This window comes from Xenopus tropicalis, chromosome 8, assembly GCF_000004195.4.
Source record: "Xenopus tropicalis strain Nigerian chromosome 8, UCB_Xtro_10.0, whole genome shotgun sequence".
Classification (NCBI taxonomy): Eukaryota; Metazoa; Chordata; class Amphibia; order Anura; family Pipidae; genus Xenopus; species Xenopus tropicalis.
In genome coordinates this window covers 123,718,778-123,732,862 of record NC_030684.2, presented here as the reverse complement: position 1 = coordinate 123,732,862, position 14,085 = coordinate 123,718,778, and the positions used below count along the sequence as shown (strand labels likewise).

The 14,085-nt window shown below is 37.6% G+C and overlaps 1 protein-coding gene across 1 annotated transcript; it reads left to right on the top strand.

Annotated features, from left to right (window-relative positions):
- The first annotated feature begins 4,053 nt into the window (after positions 1 to 4,053).
- LOC100490485 (extracellular calcium-sensing receptor-like) lies at positions 4,054 to 13,104 on the top strand. Its single transcript, XM_012968857.2, has 5 exons — positions 4,054 to 4,311; positions 5,976 to 6,815; positions 8,016 to 8,243; positions 9,072 to 9,195; positions 12,182 to 13,104. Exons 1-5 carry the CDS (start codon positions 4,054 to 4,056, stop codon positions 13,102 to 13,104), a joined length of 2,373 nt encoding a protein of 790 aa, XP_012824311.2.
- The last annotated feature ends 981 nt before the right edge of the window (positions 13,105 to 14,085 follow it).

Here is a 14,085-nt window from a genome sequence, read left to right as displayed (position 1 = left end):
ACAGACCCATACTGACCTATCCACTCACATACAGACCCATACTGACCTATCTATCCACTCACATACAGACCCATACTGACCTATCTATCCACTCACATACAGACCCATACTGACCTATCTATCCACTCACATACAGACCCACACTAACCTATCTATCCACTCACATACAGACCCACACTGACCTATCTATCCACTCACATACAGACCCACACTGACCTATCTATCCACTCACATACAGACCCACACTGACCTATCTATCCACTCACATACAGACCCACACTGACCTATCTATCCCCTCACATACAGACCCATACTGACCTATCTATCCACTCACATACAGACCCATACTGACCTATCTATCCACTCACATACAAACCCATACTGACCTATCTATCCACTCACATACAGACCCACACTGACCTATCTATCCACTCACATACAGACCCACACTGACCTATCTATCCACTCACATACAGACCCACACTGACCAATCTATCCACTCACATACAGACCCACACTGACCTATCTATACACTCACATACAGACCCATACTGACCTATCTATACACTCACATACAGACCCATACTGACCTATCTATCCACTCACATACAGACCCACACTGACCTATCTATACACTCACATACAGACCCACACTGACCTATCTATCCACTCACATACAGACCCACACTGACCTATCTATACACTCACATACAGACCCATACTGACCTAACTATATATACCACTAGGAAGGGCATTCCTCAACCTCACTGCCCTCACCATAAGAAAACACTTACCCTGCTTGAAGTGAAAGATACGTTCCTCTAATCTAAAGGGGGGGCTCTGTGTTGATCCTTTTTATGGGCAAAAAAAGAACACCTCCTATCTGCCTATAATTCTCTCTAATGTACTTGTACAGAGTAATCATATCCCCTCACAAGCACCTTTTTCCCAGAGAAAACAACCCCAACCCTGACAGTCTCACCTCACAGTTTAACCCTTCCATCCCCTTTACCAGTTTAGTTGCAGTCTCTGCACTCTCTCCAGCTCATTAATATCCTTCTTAAGGACTGGAGCCCAAAACTGCACTGCATATTCAAGGTGAAGCCTTACCAGGGACCTATAAAAAGGCAAGATGATGTTTTTATCCCTTGAGTCAATGCGCTTTTTATACAAGACAGCACTTTATTTGCTTTAGTAGCCACAGAATGACACTGCCTGGAATTAGACAACTTGTTATCTACAAAAATCCTCACATCCTTCTCAATTAAGGATCCCCCCAACACTCTACTATTTAGTGTAAAATGTGCATTTATTATTTTTTACCAAAGTGCATAACATTGAACCTCATATTCTAATTTGCTGCCCAGTTTTCCAATTTTATCAAATCGCTCTGCAAAGCGGCAGCATCCTGCATGGAACTTCTAGTTCTACACAATTTATTTTCGTCAGAAAAAATAGAAACAGTACTCTCTATGCCCTCCTCCAGGTCATTAATAAACAAGTTAAAAAGTTAAGGTCCAAGGACTGACCCCTGCGGTACCCACTAACCACACTGGCCTATGTAGGAAATGTGGTGTTATTCCATTAGTCCTTAATACTCATTATTACTCAGTAGGAAATATATAAATGCAGAAATAGAAACTGTATTTTACAGCACAGAGCAGAACAGTATGTCTGATATCCACTCCACTGAATGCATTTACAGCAAGTGTATTTTCACTATAATATAGACTCTGTTTTTTCTTTACTTTCCAAACAACAGGCCAATAAACAGAATGGACTTGCCTCTAATTACCATTAGGCTTTGCCGTCTGTTGCTAATACTTTTATGGTACAAAGATGGTGGATGTGAAACATTATTAGAAGGGTGCAGACTGGTTACTGAAGAAGTCAGTGGCTATTCTCTCCCTGGAGATATCACACTGGGAGGCCTCTTTGCTGTTCATGTAGAAGTGACTTATCCTGTAATAACCTATAGGGAAAGTCCCCAACCTCTTCAGTGCAGACGGTATGTCCAACTGTGTCATTGTTTTAGTATAATATCTGGTTTAACATATACATACAGATATAGAATCCATTATCCAATAATTCCAGTATCCAGAAAGCTCTAAATTGCAGGTTCTTCATTTTAATGTTTTTATATTATTTCTTTTTCTCTGCATAAGCTGCATTGATCCACATTGATCCAAACAATCATGTTTGGGTTTATTCAATGTTTACTTTTTTTTTTAGTAGACTTAAGGTATGGTAATCCAAGTTACAGAAAAACCCTCACCCCTTGAAAACCCTAGACTTCAAATAATAGATGCCATTAAACATGTGATGACATGGAAGATAGAATGGGCTTGGTATAGTAAGTGGGTCTGACATACAGCTGCAGCCCCTTTCCTTCATGCCTACAGATTTATTGTTTATAGTTGTTTATACTTTCCAGCTTTGAAATGGGGGTCACTGACCCCAGCAGCCAAAAACTATTGCTCTGTGAGGCAACAATTTTATTATTATTATTATTATTATTATTGTTACTTTTTATTCCTTATCTTTCTTTTCAGTCCCTCTCCTACTCATATTCCAGCCTCTCATTCAAACCACTGCCTATTTTCCAAGGTAAATGAGACTGTGCTTAACAAAAAGCTAAATAACTAAAAAACCACAAAAAAATAAAAATGAGAGCCAGTTACTACAGGCACACACAGTGAAAGGGAAGGTAGGTCCACCTGTAAAATGAGAAAGCAGGCATTTTTGGATGGACCTACGCTCTGCTATGTGTGCCTGCACTGAGGCGGATACTGTAGTTTTCAGTGCCGGCACACTGGCAGCGTAGGGAAGCGGATCCACTCATCTCAGCCTGACAGAAAAACACAGGGCTGAGAGAGGCGGCTCTATGATACGTGTGACCTTGCCCTAATGTTTCAGCCTAAACACAGTCCTTTTTCAAAGTTCAAACAGTCACACAGTGAAACCAGTTAAACAAATACTGGCGGGAAAAGACAGTGAGCGCAGATGCAGTGTCTGTCAGTGCTGATACAGGAAGGAGCAGATGAGAGAACATCAACCATTATTGCTCCTTCCTATTATGCCCCCCCTTCTGCTCATGGTCCCTTTATGCTCTACCGTGTTAGCTTTTTTTATATATATATTCTTTATTTTGTTTTCAAGAATAAATGGGCTACAGAAAAAAGGGTAGGAACACTTGAAATGACATTCAGTTACAGTCAACATAAGTGAACATGAATTGACAATAAGTTACTTCTATAACCTTGATTTCAGTTGGTTTTAATGTAGCTTCTGGGGAGTTTAATTAAGAAAGATTAAGATTAAGATTCCTGTGTCAACGGGGTTATGTGGAGTGTTTTTTAATAAATGTGATCCAGGGTTCCCATAGTCTCCAACAAACTGTGCTATTATTGTGGGTCATAAAAGTGATCTCCTCTAGTTTTCATGTTTCTTCCATTCTAGAAATATATATATCCATTCTGATCTTTTGGGGGTCCTTGTTAGCTTTTTTACCTTATATTTTTCTATTTCCCTACAAAATTACTGCTATGAATGCCCATATCCCTCCGGCTCATTTTCAGTATCCCCCTTTCCTTCCTTCTTCCCCTGGTTACTCCTGTACTTTAACCCTTTCCCCTACAGAAGCCTTGCCGGAGAGGAAGCAGTTAACATTCTGCCCAAAGCTCCCACTATTATCTTTCCTAAGTGGTGGCCATGATTTTCTTTCTTCAGAAGTGAGCTACAATTTTATTGGATCTCTCTGAGTTGTTCTCCAATCAGATTAAAGCTCACTTCTGCTGACAAAAAATCATTCCCACAGTATATCTGTGAGTTATGTGTGATCTTCCACCTCATGAAACCAGCTTCTGATAGGGTGCAGCAGCTTTGTTTTACAGGGCAACTCTAAACCCTTCATAGACCATTACTGTGCATGATATATATGAGCATATACACTAAGGACAGTATTCATAGTCATTTAAACACTTTGTAGTTTTGACAGTTTGTTTTCTTTTGTTTATAAGTTTTCATATTAGATATTATCGCTTATTACTCGTAATGGTGTTTGCAATCATGGAAATTAATGCATCAAATGATCTTTTACTCAATATAACACTGGGCTTTCACCTCTATGATTCCTGTTATAATGAGATACGGTCACTAATAGGAGCAACATGGATTTTATCGGGGGGAAAAAATGGAGTGCCAAACTTTCACTGCAACAAGGATCTTATGCCACTGGCTATTGTTGGCGACATGCCCTCTAAGGCCTCAGAGCCCCTAGCAAGGATCTTGGGATTGTACAGATATCCGCAGGTACATTACCCCTTTGTAGTAATGTTAAAATACTCTCTGTGATTATAATTAGAATAAAAACCACAGGATCATAACTGCTAATACTGAATTATATGCCTCATTTACAGTCACAAGGGTTATTTATAAGTGCAGTCTAGTGTTAAAAGTGCAGTTTCAAGATACAAATTGGAACATTTTTCCCAGAATTCCAGAGTGAAGTTGTGGCTAATGTGTCACTAATGGCATGCAATGTTAAAAATGGCATTAGCGCATGATTCTTTTGACACCATTTGCTGAAACTATGGGTGCACCAAATACAGGATTCGTTTCAGGGTTCAAATACTTAAAATCATATGAATTTTAGTCACATAAACACGGAAGTTGAACATTTTTCGCTATGTGCTGGGCGCTGTTCTCTTTAAGAATGCAAATTAGGATTCGGTTCGTTATACAACTGAATCTGTTTAGAATGTTTTGAGTTCAGCCAAATCCAAAAAAAGTGAATTCAATGTATTCCAAGAAGAAACCCAGACGAGAGCCCAGGAATTCCCATCATGTTAAGGGTGATAGTTACTGCAGGGTTCCTAGTTGCCAATAGATGCACTTGCACATGATTTATCAGAAGAGACAGGACAGCTGCAGTGGAGCTTTGCCCAATATGGAACTGCAAGGACACAAGTACTTTCATTAATGGTGTCAGTACCTGACATATCTGCATCCAAATTAATTGTGACCACACTGTGCTTGTCAGTTGAGCAGAACAATGGGAAGGGAGAAAGATAGCAGCTCCCAGTAGATATCATTTTAGCACTCAATAGTAAGAAATCCAAGTCCGACTTGGGACTCCTCCAGTTACATGGGAGTAGGAGAAACAATAGGTTACCTGAAAGTAGTTCTAATGTGTTGTGTTGGCGGCTTCTGAAAGCTTAGACTCAGGCACAATGCATTAAGATGGTACCTACACACCAATATAACAACTCTTAGTTTAAGAATACAGTTTTAAATAGTACAGTGAATAATTTGCTATGTTAACAGTAGAAATAAAAGTATTTAGAAATAAAAAGTATACCATAAAAATCCCTTTAAGAAATAAAGGGATTATGTAATAAAAGGTGCAATGTTTTCTACAGATCTAGTCACCTATTGCAACCAATTAGCAGCTACCATTGACATTAACATTTCTTTAAAGTCAAATGTCTTATCGGTTGCTAAGAGTTACTGCACCTGGGCAAAAATTGTCTTTTATTGCATTACCCAGATTGGTTGATTTAGAAAAAACATCTGATTGCTAACAAGGAGTCCTCTTATAACTTTATGTTCCTGCACTAGAGGCATTGTTGGCAAAACCTTTCTCTGGATTAGCAGCTTTGTGTATTCCCTTTAGGGGTAAAAATGGAAGGGCAAGTGTCTTTTTCCAGCCCAGTACAAGTATAATTATGTAACCAATGCAGTAATTAGGGATATAATACAATTATTATTATTATTATTAATAAAAACATTTTATAAAGCACCAACATATCCCACAGCGCTGTACAATTAGTGGGTTTCATACATTGGGCATACAGAGTAACAAATAAAGCAATCAATAACTGATACAAGAGGTGAAGAGAGCCCTGCCCAAAAAAAATTACAATCTACAAGAGAGTTGAGTTATATCTGTTCTTTTAACTGTTATTTTTCAACAGATTAGCTATGCTTCTGGGCTGCCTTTATTGAGCAATAAAATGTATTTCCCATCCTTCTTCAGGACAATACATAATGGTGACAATGAATATTTTGCCATTGCTCAGTTGGTGAAGTACTTCAACTGGACCTGGGTGGGTGTTATATACTCAGATAATGACGTGGGGATATTAGGTGCTCAAATTGTAACTAGAGAAATAGAGAAGAATGGTGGATGCATTGCATTTCAAGAGACACTTCCTATAATCAGCTCCATGGAGTCTGTCTACCGTATCATTGGTGTTGTCAAGAGATCCAGAGCAACAGTGATCATTTTATTTTGTACCATAGAAAACATTGTCCCTCTAATGGAACAGGCTTCTTTTCACAATATCACTGACAAAGTGTGGGTGGCAACTTCAGGCTGGTCCATTACTTCTACTTTCTCTAGGAGTGACATTTTAACAACCTTAAATGGGAGCCTTGGATTAGCACCTCAAAAAGGGAAAATTCCAGGCTTTAAGGAGTTTCTTTACAGCATCCATCCTTCCAGATTTCCAGATGATCCTTACATGAAGTCATTGTGGGAGAATGCTTTTCACTGTATTTGGCCAGGAAATGATACAGTCAATAATACATCTCCAGCACTGCTTAAAGACATTGTTTGGTGCACAGGAGAAGAGAGACTGGACAGTATTGATCCTAATATATATGATGTCTATAAGTTTATATTTTCCTATAGAACACATAATGCAGTCTTTGCAGTAGCTCATGCTTTGCACCAGATGAAGAACTGTGTCCCAGGGAAAGGGCCTTTCAAGAATGGATCTTGTGCTGATATTTATAACCACCGGCCTTGGCAGGTACTGTATATAATGTACAGATTAAGTTGTGTGAGGGAGCTGCATTCATTCATTTCATAGGAATGTTTAATTAAAGCCAGTGCCAAAAAGCCCCTGTATATATTGTTACAGGATATTATGACTTCATTAGATGTTCCTTTATTCTCTTCCTTGAAGTTATGTGTAGTGGAACTGTTCTTTTGCTATTTATGTGCAAATATTTAGAAAATTAATTCAATATAATGTAATTATAAAGTAGCTTAATATAGAACTCTCTGTGTTGTTGGGTATATTTAAGTCATCTATCCCCATAAAACTGTTGCATGTATGGGATATGTTGGATATCATCACTTTATAAATAAAGATATACATACATACATACATACATACATATCAAGAATGTAGAGATGTTTAAATAGCAGTGCACAGTGGGTAAAAAAACTGGAGTTGCTGAACAAAAAGTTAATTAACAAACCACATATAATTAAAAATGAAGACCAACTGCAAATTGTCTCAGAATATTATAATTAGTATTAGGAACAGTTTTATCTGGTATATGGGAAAGTCAGCTGTAACGTAATAGTGCCATTGGTCTAATTATTTTGTGACCATTAGCCAACCTGACATAAGCCTTTATATTCCTCATTGATGCATCTTCCAAATTCCCTTGTTGCTCACCTGTTAACAAAGGTTTAGGATTGCATTATAAGTTTGAAGTGTTTTTACATGTTACCATAGTATAAGACTATATCTTCAGAATTTTTTCCTAATCTCTTAATCTTATACATGAATTTTCTTGTGATAAACCATGAGATAACCTTGTCTATCCTGACTTTCTATGACCTGCCCTGTGGATTGGACAGGTGGTGCATAAGCCAAAAATTATCTTTTTCCTTTTAGGGGACGACTCCTGGGGAGTGGGTTTGGAAGGGAGGGTTACATATGGCCCTGACATTCTTCTTAGTTTTACCTCCTTGACTAGCTTTTACCTTAATACCCCTGAAAAGGAATCCAAGACCCCTTTTAAAAACCTCACTCAATGTTTGTAAATCTTGCAGACACACAAAGTCCATAACTGTGGCACTGCAAAAATAAAAGCAAACTTAATTAAGTGGCTTTGATCTTCCATTAATACAAGCTCTCTCTCTGCAATGATTCTGTATTCCAGCATTCTTACTCTTTGAAAACAAACTATACAAATAGTGCCATCTTTTCTCCTAGCTGCTTCATTACATCAGAAAGGTAGACTTCAACAACACTGCAGGAGAAAGAATATATTTTGATGAGAATGGGGATGTCCCTCAGTCTGTGGAGATTTTGAACTGGCAGCTGTTCCCTAATGGAAGTAATCAGTATGTCTCTATTGGAAGTTTTGATTCCGGCTCTCTAAATGGCGAGGGGCTCAGTATTCAGCTAAACAAGATTTTATGGAATGGAGGACACAGCCAAGTAAGTTTTATTGGACTTTGGTAAATCATGCAAGTGGCATCAAAGGGTTGCCAATATTATCATTTATGGGATGGCAGTGTTTGCTGCATCGAAAACCTTTTAGCATAAAATCTACTAGGTAACGGTCAGATGTGTAGTTAGGCAAAAGCAAAGGAAGTTGGGAACTATGTTAGCAAGAAATAAGTTAAAGACGACCCATTTATCAACATTCTTATTTTAGTAGTTTAAGTGGTTTCTGAAACCACAAAAAAATATATTTTTCACTAAAGCCACGAATGTTAAGTCATTTCTCAACAGCCTTTTCTGAATATTACAAACAAAAAAAGAAGTAGATTAAATGCAAAAACCTTGAAATCCTCCTTTTTGTAAAAAATTTCTTGCGCTTACAAATGAAAAATTCATGAAAACCTTTTTAAACCAAGAGTGTTACAATTTGCCTCAGGCAGCTCCCATTGACTTCTGCATGAGCTCGACGGCTTTAACTTTTAAATTAGTTTTTGTTGGGTTTTTTTTACATTTACTAAATAACATATTTCTTAGTGGTTTAGAGTAATTAGTACAATCCATGATTTTTATTGCTAAAAAATACAATTTGAGGAAATGAAAAAGTTATAAAAGTTAGTAAATGGGCCCCTTAGTGATGGCAGAGAGCAGTGTTATCAGGCCACAAGCCAATCCTGCCTGTAGGCCAAATGCTGATTATGAAATTTTATTGAATTGGGCAGATTTAATTTGATTTTATTAACTTTTTATTAACCATTTATTTATCAGTTAGAAATGAATCATACCCAGGCTGTCAAATACATAATTATTATAATTTCTTCATAGGTCCCGAGTTCGGTTTGCAGTGATCCATGCCCCAAAGGCTACAGAAGAGCTGCAATTCAGGGGCAGAAGATCTGCTGCTTTGATTGCCTGCCATGTTCTGAAGGAGAGATTCTCAACCCAAATGGTTTGTAACATTAGCATTTAGTTATTGGATAATAGATATTTGGGTTGAGGAAAAAATTTATAGTTCAATCCGTTCTTATTTTATCTAAATACTACCATTCTGCTTCTGTCTAAATAAACAGAACACGGTGCCTTACTAATGATGCCCTCAGTGGCACATTCATTTCCTTCATTTTAACTGGTACAGGTATGGGACCCTTTACCCAGAATGCTCAAGACCTGGGGTTTTCCGGATAAGGGGTCTTTCCATAATTCAGATATCCTACCTTAAGTCTGTTTATAAAATAATTTAAACAGTCATTAAACCCAATAGGATTGTTTTGGTTTCAATAAGGATGAATTATATCTTAGTTGGGATCAAGTACAGGTACTGTTTTATTATTACAGAGAAAAGGGAATCATTTAACCATTAAATAAACCCAATAGGGCTGTTCTGCCCCCAATAAGGGGTAATTATATCTTAGTTGGTCTCAAGTACAGGTACTGTTTTATTATTACAGAGACAAGGGAATCATTTAACCATTAAAAAAACCCAATAGGGCTGTTCTGCCCCCAATAAGGGGTAATTATATCTTAGTTGGGATCAATTACAGGTACTGTTTTATTATTACAGAGAGAAGGGAATCATTTAACCATTAAATAAACCCAATAGGGCTGTTCTGCCCCCAATAAGGGGTAATTATATCTTAGTTGGGATCAATTACAGGTACTGTTTTATTATTACAGAGAAAAGGGAATCATTTAACCATTAAATAAACCCAATAGGACTGTTCTGCCCCCAATAAGGGGTAATTATATCTTAGTTGGGATCAATTACAGGTACTGTTTTATTATTACAGAGAAAAGGGAATCATTTAACCATGAAATAAACCCAATAGGGCTGTTCTGCCCCCAATAAGGGGTAATTATATCTTAGTTGGGATCAATTACAGGTACTGTTTTATTATTACAGAGAAAAGGGAATCATTTAACCATTAAATAAACCCAATAGGGCTGTTCTGCCCCAATAAGGGGTAATTATATCTTAGTTGGGATCAATTACAGGTACTGTTTTATTATTACAGAGAAAAGGGAATCATTTAACCATTAAATAAACCCAATAGGGCTGTTCTGCCCCCAATAAGGGGTAATTATATCTTAGTTGGGATCAATTACAGGTACTGTTTTATTATTACAGAGAAAAGGGAATCATTTAACCATTAAATAAACCCAATAGGGCTGTTCTGCCCCAATAAGGGGTAATTATATCTTAGTTGGGATCAAGTACAGGTACTGTTTTATTATTACAGAGAAAAGGGAATAATTTAACCATGAAATAAACCCAATAGGGCTGTTCTGTCCCCAATAAGGGGTAATTATATCTTAGTTGGGATCAAGTACAGGTACTGTTTTATTATTACAGAGAAAAGGGAATCATTTAACCATGAAATAAACCCAATAGGGCTGTTCTGCCCCCAATAAGGGGTAATTATATCTTAGTTGGGATCAAGTACAGGTACTGTTTTATTATTACAGAGAAAAAGGAAATCATTTTTAAAAATGTGAATTATCTAAAATGGAATCTATCGAAGATGGCCTTTCCATGGTTCAGAACTTTCTGGATAATGGGTTTCCGGGTAAGTGGTCCGATACCTGTCATAGTTTGACATAATAGGGCTGGTTCACTAAAGTGCGTTAAAATGAGCGCTATTTATAGCATGCGGTAAAAATTTTATCGCATCTTATGTTTTGCGTCTTAACGCACGATTCACTAAAAGGATACTTGCATTAATTTACACATGATGCTGTGTGCGTTAAGTCGCGAATACTATTTTTGTGCGGTATTTGACGGAACGTGCACTAATCAACGCATTGCGCACAAACAGTCCCCGCGTGTGAAAAAACGCATGCCATATTAGCCATACATGCCATTACTTTTGTAAAACTACTTTTTTTGAAAATGCCCATTTCCCTGCAAAACTGGCGGCTGCATCACTCTAGGGCCAACACAGACTTGAATAAATCCCAATAAGTCCATATTGTGTTGCCAAAAGCTCATGGACTGTACTTTTCTATAATTACCGCCTGCCCCAAGTAGGTGTTAATTTTTGCTCAGACTAATGCGATATTTAGCGCCCCTAAGTGTTTGTGAATCATGCGTTAGTATAATTTCGGCGCGCAAATTAGCGCACGTGATAATACTTTAGCGAATCACATATTTTTTTCACGTCAATTTTAACGCAAAAAAATGTGTGATAAAACTTATCGACCTTTAATGAATCAACCCTAATTTCTTTTAAGAAAAACATTCAATCTATGTCTAAATACATATAATACAGATGCCATTACCAGCTATGTTGACTGTAATACTTTATTAAGGAGCTGTATCACTCGATGGCCCAAATGTGTTATGTGGTACTGTTATTTACCGCTGCAGGGATGCATTGCCATATATATTCCTAGGTACAACATGACTTCAGTTACACCTGCTTTGTACTTGATACCAATGTCAGACCCTGAAACTTAATGATAAACAAACATGCTGCAAAAAACAGATGTAAAGCATGTCTTTAAGTACTTCTAGAGGCAGCATGTAGTCACTGTTGTGTGTAGGCTTAACTCGCACACACTCTAATGCAGATTTAAGTCACATTATAGGTTGTGCCAAAAGATTGAACAAAGTCATTAGCACATGCAATATTTGAAGCACCCAATTGAATACTTTTAGACACATCTGATCAGTGTTGCAATTTTCAGTCACATATATGTAGTGCAAAATCCATTGTCCTTATACTTATTGCCTACGCTGTGATTCAGATTGCAATCATGCACATATGATGCAGAATCCAACCAATATTTAGCATTCCCATCAGCAGCCACATCCAATTGGTTCACACCAGGTTTGTGTATGGAAAGGCCTTATTGCCACAGAATGAGGGGGGCCCACCTCCTAAGACATTCATACTGTGCCTTATTCTCTCTGTATAACATTGTTTCTGTTATTCTAGATGGCAGTGAATGTCTCAAGTGCCCAGAAGACAAATGGCCTGATAGCAGAAAAGAAGAGTGCCTACCAAAACCCATTCAGTTCCTTTCTTATGAAGAGACTCTGGGCTCCGCTTTAGCTTGTATTTCAGTCTTGTTTTGTCTCCTTACATTTTCAGTGTTCTGCCTGTTTATAATCAAAAGAAAGACCCCCATAGTGAAGGCAAATAACAGAGATCTCAGTTACCTACTTCTCATCTCCCTCATGTTTGGCTTCATGTGTTCCTTGGCATTCATTGGCAGACCCAACCGGATAATGTGCATGATACGCCAGGTCATGTTTGCTGTCATTTTTTCACTTTGCGTTTCTACCATACTAGCAAAGACTATCACTGTCATAATGATATTTAGTGCTACAAATCCAGACAGTAAACTAAAGAAACTAGTGGGACTACGAATACCCATTTATATTGTCCCAGTGTGTACCATGGTTCAGATAATTCTATGCATAGTTTGGCTGACCACAGACGCTCCATTTGCAGAGTTCAATATGGCAGCAGAAATAGGAATAATAGTGATTGAGTGCAATGAGGGGTCCAGGGTGTTATTTGCTTCTGTCTTGGGGTACATGGGTCTCTTAGCTTCCGTTAGTTTATTTGTTGCCTTTCTGGCTAGGAAGCTCCCTGACACATTTAATGAGACCAAGTTCATTACATTCAGTATGTTGGTATTTGCCAGTGTTTGGGTGACATTTATACCTGCTTATCTCAGTACCAAGGGGAAACAGACAGTGGCAGTAGAAATCTTTGCCATTCTCTCTTCAAGTGCTGGGTGTCTTTTTTGCATCTTTTCCCCAAAATGTTATACAATATTACTGCACCCAGAAATGAACAGCAAAGAGAATATCACAGGGAGAAATACTAGAAACCAAGGAAAATTATTTTGACTATGGGCAGCTTAACTCATTCGCATTTTATTATAATTACACATATAACTTGATACCCACATATTTAAAAATTTTACAGATTCTAAAACATTAATATTTATACTTTTTGTTATATATGAGCATCGCTGCCAACATAGTCAGTTTAAATTTGAAAAGCAATCATCTATGACCCTGTTTAGAACTCTTCTGCTTTAGAGTTTTCTCGTGTTTCATCCTTGGAATGTACCATGTATATGAAACATAAGCATAGTGAAGTTTGGAGAGTAATCTTAAAGAATATTATGTCTTGTCTATGGCATGTTTTGCAGAAAACAGAATACATTGGGGTAGAGTAATAACATTTTAAACCAATCATTGGTCTGTTTTTTTTTTAATTCTACAGTCTGTAATCCAGAATGCTTAGGGCCTGGGGTTTGGAAGAAAATAAACCTATTATAATTGTTTTGTCTCCAGCAAGGATTCATTCTAGCTTAGTTGGGATCGTGTACAAGGTACTGCTTTATTATTACAAAGAAAAAGGAAACTCATTTTGAAACCTTTAATTATTTGATTAAAATGGAATGGGAGATTGTCTTCCCATAATTTGAAGCTTTCTGGATAATCGGTTTCCAGATTATTAGGGATGAACCAAATCCTGGATCCCGCGCGGCAACTTTTAACCCTTCCCGATACTAATTAGCATATGCTAATTAGGATTTGGATTCGGTTCGGGATTCGGCAGAATCCCTGAGGGTGGGTTAGGGGGTTCGGGAGAACCCAAAAAAGTGGGTTCGGTGCATCCCTACAGATTATGGATCCCAAACCTGTAATTTAAAAAAATTTCAAGTGCACAGAAGTATGAAAATACATATACCGTAATGTTAGGTTAAAGAATACCAAGTAATTTTAAAGCTACTCATATTGTAGGTATGGGACCCATTATCCAGAAACCTGTTATGCTCAGAATGATAGGAATGCCATCTCCCATAGACTCATTATAAA